This window comes from Pipra filicauda, unplaced genomic scaffold (assembly GCF_003945595.2).
Source record: "Pipra filicauda isolate LSUMZ 115617 unplaced genomic scaffold, ASM394559v2 scaffold15_size4787011_pilon, whole genome shotgun sequence".
Taxonomy (NCBI): Eukaryota; Metazoa; Chordata; class Aves; order Passeriformes; family Pipridae; genus Pipra; species Pipra filicauda.
Window position 1 is genome coordinate 2,273,482 of NW_024104096.1, and position 12,451 is coordinate 2,285,932.

Sequence of the window (12,451 nt, forward strand, 5' to 3'; positions counted from 1 at the left end):
TTCCCAAAGGAAAGGCAACAGGGCAAATTCTGATGTGTAACATGAAATGTCTTGACCTGAATTTTTAATCTTGACGTGTTTGCAAAATATTTTACAAATATGTCAAGATTAAACAAAGATATTTTGAAACAAAATAGGCTTTGATATTATGTATTTCAGCATTGAGCCTAGTGTCTTGCTGTAATATGCCATACATATGAAACTGAGAAACTAATTTTTTGTTTGCTTGGTAGTGTTTTCTTTTTTGTATACTTTCTGCAGTTGTAAAAATTACACAATCAGAACAAAAATTATAATCTTGTACTATTCTGTATGATACAGACATACTGGAAGTTCATCATATTTGATGAGGAAAGTGCTGCAATACTCTCTAAGAACCAATGTGTGCTGGGAAATTAGAGGCAGTCATGATGAAAATGATGATGCCAACAAAATTCATGCTACATTTATGATGCCTATCAACCTACTAGTTATTACACAGTAGGAAAAACCCCCCAAAATTACCCTAACGATATACTGTGACACACTGTAGCATAACAGTATTTGTTGAGTATGTTGGATGGTATTTTCTTAATATGATGTATGTGGTTATGGAATATTTCAATGTGAATCTTCTCAATAGGAGACTGAAAAACATTTGTGCAATTTTTTAGTGTAGAATGGAATGAAAGAAGATCTGGAGTGGGGAACATTTAGTATGATAGACTGAACCAGAAAAATCAAAATGAGTCATCTTCAGTGCAAGTTGCAGGAAATATATTAATTTGTATTACATTGTCCACAAATTCTGTACATTATTTGAATTCTAAATTTCCATAGCTGATCTTTACGTATTGAAAAAATTCTGTACACATGCATCCTGAACACGGAAAAATGTATCTTAAAATGGATAAGCAACTGAATTAAATTAGTAACAATAATTTTTCCCTTCACAATTCCTCTTTGGGTTTTTAATTCTGTGCTTTACCCTACCCTCTTCTCACTTGGTGGAAATCTTTGCATGAGGTTGTTTTCAGCACTCCTGGTAATTTTACCTATGCATTTACCATTATGTATACCTTATATCTACATTCTGACAATTCAAATTTATTTTATGCAAGACAAAACCTTTTTCTTGCATTGATTGTGTATTTTCCAGTATGTATCTGAGACAAGAACATTTCTAAAATGTGGTATAAGCAAGTAATCACAGGATTTTGTCAAAGCACTTTAGAATTTGTTTTTGTGGTTAGCATCTCTGGTACCAATTTAACTTTTAACATTTTATCACTTGGACATCACCTGTAATACAACCTGACAAATCAAAAGGTCAGTCTGGCTCAGGGCACAGAAGAAATAAATAGAATTGAAAAGTTAAATGGAATGCATGGAGACTATTGTGAGGAATTCAAATTTCAGAAGTCAGGGATTACATAAGAAATATATATTACTGAAATTTCAAATCTTCACTTCCAATTAATATGTGTGTCAGGAGAATAAAGAGAGGAATAGACTTTTCATTTGACAAGCATTCTCAATGAAGCTGAAACTGTAAATTATGCTAATAAAATACTTTCTTTAAAGTCGAAGCGCAAATACTGAATCTACAGTTCCCTATAAACCACATATTTCATTACCACAGTACACGAAGTTTAAAGGTTCATTCTGTGTTGAAGCAATTTTACTGAGTCAGAAGAAGGGTTACAGGTGATTACCTTTGAACACTGGAGATATTCTGCAGGATCAGGCTGGAACAGAGATTAGGTTCAAAGTATGCTTCAGGTCTGGTATCAAATGGGAACTGGGCACTGGATTCATACTGAATGGCACTAAAATTTCATAAGCTATTCTCACATTGGCCTAGTTCAAATGTTACAACAGCCTTGTTGGGGTGTTATTGTCATAACCTTATTGCAATATCCTTAGACCACAGACAGTTCATGGGACAGAACTGTGCCTCAGGAGCACAGATCCCTGTGATGGGATCTCAGTCTGGAGTCCCACACTGGGAAGATCCCCCCTTAAGCCTACTTTACCAGAGAAGAAAACAACCACTTTGTCAAAATATATGCTACTGTATCAAAAACTCAGAATATGTATCTAAGCCTTTTTCCCCCCATCCAGTAGAGTACAGTCAGGCAGCAAAAGCCTCCTACTAACAGCATAAATGGGATCTAAGAGAAAGCATTTGGGTCTAAATCCTACCAGACGCAACTTCGGTCTGCAATAGTCATAAACGATTCTCTTCAGACTTGCAATTAGTTACAGAGTCAGAACTAGATATAAAGATAAAAATTCATGTATCAAACTGCAATAATAATTTGCTTTAGGGTATCTGAAAACACTGCAAATTAGTCTATAAAAGATCTACTACATATTTGAACCACAAGGAAATATAAATATATTTTAACAGTTGTCTCCTGAACATCCCTTAATGGTGGACCTCTTTCAGCACTTTTTAAATTATTTAATTTTCATTGATTTAAATTTTGATATTTCTTAACCTTTTTGAGGCTTTTATCCCATAGTAACCAGATAAGGCTAAGTTATGTACCGGAAACCACTGACTAAATTAGTATCAATTTCCTACCATTGTCAGGAAATATCACTATGAGTAAACTACCAAAGCTTTGATTGTACTAACAAGATAGTTTATGCTCATCTATTTCAGCTTTCTCCCATCAACTGACCACAGTTTGCTCCATGAGTATTCGCTTTTTTAGCTGATTAGTGCAATTTGTTAACAACAGGCAACATGACCTATTGTTTATGTTTAGTGTGCAGATGTAATGTTTAAAGAGGACTACACTATTTAGCACAAAAATATATAAGCATTCCCTTTTAATAAGCTTCTTAAGCAATTTTTCACATTTTTATTAGAAGTAAACTAAATTTGTGATTACCATTTGTACTTAGTGATTTTAATTAGGTTTTTTTTCCCTTCTTCATCATTAATCGTATATTAAATAGAGGAAGATTCTAAGAATAAGCTCAGCATCTAAGATGAAGTTCCAAAGATCACATACAATAAAAGAAGCAATTCTGACCTCCATCACAAATTCTCTATTTTCCTAAACTTTGCATAGCACAGTCAAGAAGGTTTACTGTTTGTCTCCACTGAGCAAATATAGAAATAATTTTACTAGTGGATGATGATGATAAAGAATCCCATTTTCTGTTATCAGTTGCAATTCTATATATCACGGCATTAAAGAGTGAAGAAATGTAACTAATTTCAGAATGAATTAAAGGAGTGTTTAGCCTAAAAGTTTCAGAGAACAACAATGAATGAAAATTTGCTTTACAGGATTAAGTTAAAGGAATATATTCAGTCTGTTTATTCACATACCACATTTAAAACCTGAGTGTACCTTAGTGTTAAAATATAAATCCATGTAACTAACATTTAGCTGAATCTATAATCTCCTGTACTGTGCTGTTACAACAGTTACAAATTCATATACAGGTGATAACTAGTGATCCACCTAATAAAGTCACTTCTGTCAGAATATATATCACATACTTCAAAAATTGCTTTGCATGGTAACAAGCTTACTTTCTCCTAGCTTCTTTCTTTATATGATCAGTAGCATTTCCCTTTTGTACATGGTTTAAAGTCAGGTAGGTTCAAAGCACACAAGGAAAGATTTTACTGAGATCATTAAATTGTGACATTCTGATAACATTTTAGAAAGGCTTCAAATAAATGTTCGAACTCACTCTGCATATTTGACACATGTATACTCATAGAAGAGGTGAGAAATTTGTACTTATGGTAGGATTCTTTATAACAATAGAGATTCACCAGCGCTAGACCATCCAAGTATAAAGAGACTAACTTACTAAAAATGTTGGAACTCAGTTTCTGGAGTACAAGATATACTGGTAGAGCCCATAAAGAAAGCTTTCCAGTTCAGGTAGTCCCATGTATATTTCTATGTCAATAATACCACCACATATGCTGCAGTGTTCCAGTGTTGCTTCTTGCAGAAATATTTTAACTTGTAGATCCCTGACATTTGGGTTTCATCTTATGGATGGCAAACTCGCTTCTTTTCAGAGACAATCTCTTTTCAGAATTGCTCTTTCATATAGATAGATATGTTAGCAGTGTCCACAGAAAAAAATGAACTCCATTGAAGGAAACAAATTTAACCTATTCTTCCATTATTAAGATGACCCTTTATAGCAGAAGTCCCTGAGAATGCAAACTACCATATCACCGACTGCATAGCCCAGACAAATGAAAATGTACCAAAGAGAAAATAACTTCAATCAAAATACTTTCAAATTCCATAAACTAGTATGGAAAAAGCATTATTTTTTCATAGTAAATATTTCAAGAAATAAGCCTATTAAAATGAGATTCAGCTTAAGGATAACAAAAATTCAACACTGTAATACTTAAATTTAATAACATGCTCGGCCAAATACAAAATTCCATTTCCTGCAAGATCAAAATTTAATTGTTCCACTTCATTATTTGATAAAAACAGCACATTCTATTAAGAGGCTTATTTATTATTTTCTTCAGCTACCACTCAAAAAGTCAAACATAACACCCATTCAGTATAAAGTCCAGATGATAGTGTAATATTATTTAGTGAAAGTAAAGGTTATTTCCCTAAAAAATACATCTTTGCAATATAAAATCCCCTGAGAGTGCCTCACTAAAACAAATATTTCCACATTCATTTAAAGAGGTTGCTTACACATAGCACATAAAAAAGTTTGCAGAACTAGACCAGAGATAGAAACAAGGCAAGTACTCATTTCTATTCACATTAGCACAACAAAATATACTACACCCAATACACCAGTTTAAGCCCACTTACATGTTGAAATTATTAACCACTTTACAATGTTAACACATAAAAGTTGCATTTTACAAATATGCATTTTACAAATCAGTGTGCTGCCTAAAGGTACTAATGAAAACAAGCTAAAGTAGATAACTTATACTCACAATCGTACCGACTTACCCTGGTAGAAGAATTCACCAAAGAACCATTCAGATTGCCAGTGTTGCACTTGAAATTCAAATATAGATCAGGATGGTGATTTGCTTCCCATCTTCCCATCTCAGGCATCTCTGACTTGTCAGAATTTGTAGATATTTTTTGGAAGGCAGTGCAAGTCATTCCCGTGAAACTAGATGGTTTGATCATAAAGGCTTCCAGAGCAATATTACGAGATACCTGTGAAAACATTGAGAACAGTTATGTCACAAAGTCATTAACCATAATTGCATTATTCTACATTCATTGTGTATCTACTGCATATACTTTATAACGGATTGTGCACGTATAGACTTCTATATAAATTCACAGGGTGAAAAAGAAAACAGAATTTATTTAAAAATAGGATATAGAATTGTACAACAGCATAGTGGGTTTGCTCAAATCTTCCTTCCATAGGACTGTATCAGTTTATATCAGTTATATTAGTTACTACTATATCAGTTTTGCAATTGTGTCATTATTAGCTTCAATGGAATCTGGAATTAAAGTAATACAGTTATAAAAAGAACTAGCAACAGCGGGTATAAGAATTATTTAAAAAATGAACAAGGATGTGCTTTCTACCCCAGAAATTAAACAGAAACCTTCTTAGCTATTTAGCAGTTGAATATTTTTTTTTAATAGATCATATTCCATTATGATATTGAACACGACTACGTGGTTCAAGGCAACACCATGTACAGGTAGGTTTGTGGCCTACCCTTTGGCAAGGTGAAGTGTCTACATGGAGGTTGTAGCAGAGTGCAGATATGCATCTCTATCCTTAAACTAGTATTTTCATTTCATCACAGGCCTGTGCATGAGATAAACAGCTTGTATTACGATCAGGTTAACTAGCTTAGACTGGTACCACACCAATAGGACTACATGGTTTCTGCTTCCAGGCATAGATTGTTTAGTGATCTGTGAGTGTATGCATTTTACATACTGACTGCAATGTAAAGATACCTGAGTTAAGCCACAAATGAGCAACTTTAGCAGCAGGGAAAGTGTACCAATGGAGCAGAATCCCTTTACTGTACTTGCTTCTGTTATGCAAGCTAGCAGTACAGAAGTACTGTAAATCTACTTAGTAAAAACAGGTGTGAATCCTTCAGAATTCGGGGCATTTTGCTGACAAGAAATGACTTCACTGAAGAAAATGGCATTAATTCATGTTAATAAATGAATCTAAAGAAAATGTTTTGTATGAAAAAATCAGAGCAGGATAAAGGGTAACCTAACTGTGTAAAAACCACAGTACCAGAACAAATTAAATTTTAGCGTTAGATACAGTGCATGACTTGCCAGTATTCTTTTGAACTTATCAAATGGTTTTTGAATGTACCTTCTTCAGTCACTGGTGATTCTGCATAGTTCCAAAATGAAAGTCATGAAGTCTCATTAAGCATTTTACTTTTTGTCAAAATTACACAAAATCTAGAAGCTTACAATATATTTTAATACTTTTTTATATATGTAAGTAATATACTTCTACTTATGAAGTAGAAGTACCCTAAAGATTCTTTTCAGTTGTTTCTAAATTCCTAAAAACTCTGTTTTTTATATGAAATTTCCACCTCTTCTGTCCTTGCCTGATGGTGATTTATTTTTTATACTTGAATAAAAATGTCAAAGATAGTAAGAATCAAACACCTTTTGCATTAAAAATCCAGTCTCTGTTTGTTGAAAAGTCCGAAAAAATCTGAAACTAGGTTTCCCTCTGTAAGTTTTTGTATCATCTGTAGATAGCCTTTCACGGAGTTACAAATTGTACTCCTTGCAGAATACCATAATCCATATCACAGGAATCAAGCTCCATGACTCAGTTAAAGCTCCCGTGGTTAACAGGTTTTCTTTAATCTTGGGAAAACCCATTTAATTATTCATAGCTTCATGTTTTCTGTTATACAATGGGCATAACACTACATTGGTGGGGTAGTGGTGAACAGAACGATTGCTAGATAATGCTGTATGAGGATACAAGTGATTTCACAACAGCGAACTCTATTTTTTAAATTTTCAATATTAAATTCTTTAATCATTTGGGGTTTTCCACTCCCAAAATTTACTTGTAAAGGCCTTATAATGTCTAAACAGTGTGAACATGCCACTGTCAGCACCTAGAAACAGATGGGCAAAATGCAAGGTAAACCAGTGTTCATTATGTAGGATTGCAAAATGAGCTACAAAAGGGATACAGATGAACCCAGAGCAAAATTATCCATGGAAACAAGCCACAGTTAATCCTGTCTCTAAGCAGTACAGATGCAGAAAATGATAGATAATTTGTTGTCCATTTCTTAAACCTCTGATAAAGGCACCACTCAGCAGAAGGACCAAAGGGGACTGTTACCTGGGTATGCTGAGAGCAGTGCTGAAGGCTGCAAATGCTGAAAATACAAACAAAGAGCCATGTTGTCTAAAATACTCTGACAGTCTCACTGGTTGGAGAGTGAAATGAAAGCTCTTCAGGGGCTGGGTTTTAAAACTATTGCACGTGTCTGACAGAAGCATTGAGGTAAGTTTTACCATCGTTTGTTGTTATCAAAAGGAAATCTTCCTTTTCAAACTGCACATCTAACATGTATACACAGAAATAAAACAAAAGCAGGAGCAAAAAAGTGCCTCAGAACAACACCGAAGAGAAATTCATTTGGGTGTGCTAGCCATACAGACCCAACCCAAGAGCACTTGGCTGCCCAAGGCACCCCTGGCTTCTCTGGCTGCACCCAGGGGCTCTGCTCTGGAGGGGGCTTCCATTTGCTTCTTTCTGGTCCAGTGCCAAGCTGAAGCTACTCCAAAGCCTCAGCTGAGCTCCATGAGGGCTGACTCCAGCCCTGTTGTCCTCCACTGACCTGGGGCCATCCTCATCACCACCACCTGGCCTGGTGACCACCAGGATGCAGCTGGGTCTGGTCACCATCACTGGGGCTGTTCCTTACGCTGACCTGCAGCCTGGTGTCCCCACCTGGCCTCACCACAGCTGAGGACCTGAGCACTCCTGGGCTGGAGCTCCTCGGGCAGCAAAACAACGTCTTCTTTGTTTTATCGCTGTATGATTATTACATGAAACATTAAATATATCATATTTTTATATATTTATGTGAAATTGTCTAGTACTGCAAAGCTGCTAGTGGTCACTCTTCCTGCAGAGTGTTTTGTATGCCATGAGACAGCAAGGGAAACCTAAGAAGATCTAAACAAAGTTATCCATCCTGGTATATTTCTGACCTTGAAATCAGTCATTCCCCAACCTCCTGGAACTGGAAAAACATTTTTGTTGTCCCAAAATTGATGTAGGAGTAACAGTCATGGCTCCCAAGTAGCTTTTCAATGCTGGAACACAGTCATGCACGTGAGACATGGCACTTAGGGACATGGTTTAGTGGTGGGCCTGGCAGTACTGAGTTAATGGTTGGATTCAATGATCTTAAAAGTCTTTTCCAACCTAAACGATTCTATGCGACAACGGCTGACACAGCTTATAGAGTTACTCTTTTTTTTGGAAATTGTACTATAAGCCACTGCCTACCTAAGCTTGGGGGTTTTATTTGCTGTTTCCTAAAATAAAGAAAGTAGATGCAATTTCTGTGAGACAGCTTGCTGGCTGGCCTCCCAATGTTTGGTATTGAATGAGATGACACCAAAAATACTCCACAGCTTTGTTTATTTACAAACTGCACTCAACAGTAAACTAATTCTCCTACAGAAAACCATAAGAAGCAAAAAAACAAAGCATGGCCAAACAGTTAGTGACACAGGTCTAAGTTTGAGTACACAGAATTACTGTTTTCAGTAATGTCAACAGCTTCCTGAAGCAGTGACAAAAAAAAAAAAAAAGGTGGCCTTTCTCACTTGACATTTAAAAGAAATTTAAGCAGAAAACAACAGAGCCCTCCTAGCTATCACAGTGAAAAATACTTCTAGAAGGGACATTAATGTCTCTGTGTATTTAATATACTTTTAGCAAATTTGATTCTTTTATATAAGTGTAAATTAAATAAAAACCTTCCTACAGAAAACAGTCCAATATATTTTTGTCTTTGTTTGAAAGACTGCTTTTCTGAAAACATACAGTGAAGGAACTAAGGCTATTATGTTACTTGGCTCACTCAGTAATTCAGCTCAGCTTATAATTCCTTTTTTTCCTTTTACTTTTATACATTATTGCTGTAATTGAAATGATACCTGAACTCACTTTTTAATAGTATTTTCGTGTAAATGCAGTGGACAACTGAGAAAAGAATAAAGGTTGTTTAAAATCAAGCAAGCAAAATCAAGCAAGCAAACTAACCCAAGGAGAGATAAGGCTTTAAAGTATTTATCTAAAATTCTAAAAGGGTAAGTTTCAAGCTTTTGATTTAGATGTATTTCTACTAATTAGATGTTGAAACTGGCAAAAAGACGGTGTCTCAGTGTACAAATGTCAATCCCTCAGTATCCAAGTGGTAGATTTGTGTAGATGGAGGCCAAGGAATTAAAAAAAAATATTTCAAACAGCTACAGTTTGCTTCTAAAAAACTAAAACTAACCCCAAATCAGTAATGTTCATCACATGATAGACCTATTTTGATAATCTTCTAAATGCTTTAAGCAAGAATTGGCTAGAATCCTCTCGTAAAGGCATATTAAAATCTTCAGGCAACAAGGGATCCTGTTGTCTTTACTTAAAAATTTCACTCCTCACTCACTCAACTTGGACCTTTCAAAATAAACCAATATACTGTAGTGGCAATAAAAATAGAAACTGAGTGAATAGTAAGGACACCAGAAAGTTATGTGAACACTCTACTGTAACAATAAATAAAATTGATCAAATCAAGAAAACCATTTTTTAATACTATCTGTGATACTTTAAAAAATACTTCGGTCTTCCAAATAGAATTCAAGAGAAAAAAAATCTTATGCAAAGTTTTGTAATTTTATGAAATACCTTAGATATAACTTGAATATTACTGGTCAATATTTGACTTGCAATGTGTTCCACACATCGTACAATCCTGGTGCAGGCTTTGTCTTCCTTTTGAGCCATCCACAACACATGGTCATCAACCAACATTATATTGCTGGCAATTTCAATAAGAGCATCTCCAACCTGGAAGAGAAAAAAACCCCAAACCCAAAAATGGTATTGTCTGTAAAACTTCCAAAATAAGAAAAGAGTAGATGAGAGTACAAATGAAAGCAGACACCTTATTTCTCTTGGTAACCATCATTCAAAGGCAGTTTTGATTTTATAAAGAAAATTAAATGGACTGAAATAGAAAAACCAAGAAAAGAAAGTACAACTCACATCAAGGAAAAGCTTATTGATTCACAACTTTAAAGCCTGTTTTCTAGATACACCAGACAAATTGAGTCTCTCATCAGGCAATAAACAGAATGCCAGAATTATCACCCTCTTTCTTAAACTAATTAAAAGTGGCCATGCACTTCTACAGAACTGCTTCATGTTTAATCAAAAAATGTTGAGGGGGAAGTAAGGGAGAGAAAAAAAAGAAGGAAAGTATATTTGAAAGACATCTTTGTTACAGACATAGTGTAGTAAATTTGAGACACAGCTTAGGTGCTGATGCAAACTTAGACCATCTCCTTAACCATAGGTTTGGCAGTTTTAATTCATGCCTGTGCTAAACCAGAAGGATAGATCTTTGTTTTGCCAGAAGACATGTTGCAGATTCTGGTATATGTTTGAAATTGTATTAGTAGAAAGGATAAACGTCACTGAGAATATTTTTTGGTAATTATTTCAAACTTAAATAAACTTTTTAAAATTCAAACACTTAATTTGTGTAAAATTTCAAAAATTAACATGACCACATTACCACTATTTTTGAAGGCAAAGATATGGCAAAGATATACAGTGTTGTAATAAATGAACCTGAATAAAATGGTATATAGAAGAGAAAAAATGAAAAAAGAAGTTTACAAATGGTGAAAAAAGTTTAAGAAATGGCTGGGATTATGAAGTTAGTTCTGTGTTTTCCATAAAAAAATAAATAAATTTTGCATGTATTGCAAAGGACACCAAAATAATGAGACTGTATGTGAAATTTTATGTGACTGTTCCTGGAATATTTAATCTATTTTTGAGAACATAATTACTAGATAATTCTAGATGGCTTTTGACAATGTGACAGAGTTACTGATACAATGAATAATAATGAATCACATTAAGAGACTGGAGTGATTTATGAAAAACTATTGAAGCATACACCAATCAGCTAAGAAGAAACTTACTGAGGACAGAACAATAGTCTATAAATACAAAAAAGGAGAAAAATAAGAAAAGGAAGCAATTCATATTATAATTAAATGCAATAGAGTAAAGGCATACAATGAAAAAATACAAAAATTTGGGCTAATATGTGTGTATTGTCCTGACAAAAAGTTGTAGTGTGTTGCAAGTATGTCCCCAGCGCAGCTGCTGAAGCTCGTGTTTGAGAGGTTAACCACCAGATGGGACAAAGTACCATCAGCTTGTATAAAAATGAACAATCTCATGCTGAATGGGAGGCATTCCCCAGAGCGGATGTACAGAAATTATACTAGTTTACCTAAAATTTTTTTGGAAATTATTTCTAATGGTTTTATATTCCTGTATTTTCAGCTGTCTTGTATTAAATGAAGTTCAGTCTGATTTATAATTACAAGTGCAGCCTCAGGCACGAAACTATTGACACTTAAACTTCACATGTAATTTTGCACCTTGTGAGTGAGAGTTCAGAAATGGGTGTTAGTAGAGAGCTCAATGAATGAGGACCCTACTCAGTGAACTTGAGAGGGAGAAAACGAGTGTAAATTTCAAAATAGAAGAAGGAAACAGAGAGAAATTAGGAGAAATGCTTTGAATTAAGAAAATAATAAGGGATTACTAAATAAGATACGTAAAGATAAGTGATGGAGATGTTTTGATACCAAAGATCAGAAACTGAAACCTATTTGAAAGGTGGAAGAAATCAGAAGAGTAGAGGTGGTGCTCAACTTTAATTTTAAAGATAATGCAGCAACTGCTAGAAATATAAAGCGACTTCATGGCAAATCCAAATGCTTATTTTGAATTTTAAATTTTTGTTTTGTCAGAAAGCAGTAAGATCTTATCAGGATTTTGAGGTGAAATAAAGTTACAGCTTTGAAACGTGATTCTTGGAGAGCACTTAATAATACACTTTAGATTTAGTGTATAATAGTGAAATTGAAGTTGGAGGCTTGAATTGGCACTAAAATGTTAACTGTTACAATTCCCAGAGCCAGAATGAAATGAACATTGCCAAACCAAAAGAAAACAAATGTTTTAACTATAGCTATCCTGTGTACAAAAATTACAGTTTATGAAATCTTTATGCTAGAAGTTACTCTGAAAATTAACAGTAACAAAGCTAGGATGAACATTCCTGTTCTCTGTAAAAACCTATTTTTCCCAGAGGGTTTGCATAACTGCCTGTAAAAATGGCATACATAATGCTAAA

General features: G+C 34.5%; 1 protein-coding gene across 1 annotated transcript in view; it reads right to left on the reverse strand.

Annotated features, from left to right (window-relative positions):
• LOC113982579 (adhesion G protein-coupled receptor A3-like) overlaps nucleotides 1-12,451 on the reverse strand; it is a 261,837-nt gene that overhangs the window by 108,396 nt on the left and 140,990 nt on the right. Inside the window, exons 11-12 of the mRNA XM_027710970.2 lie at nucleotides 9,916-10,077; nucleotides 4,962-5,177 (exon numbers count right to left, since the gene is read on the reverse strand). Coding sequence (XP_027566771.2) covers nucleotides 4,962-5,177; nucleotides 9,916-10,077 — 378 coding nt within the window. The remainder of the gene's footprint in view (nucleotides 1-4,961; nucleotides 5,178-9,915; nucleotides 10,078-12,451) is intronic.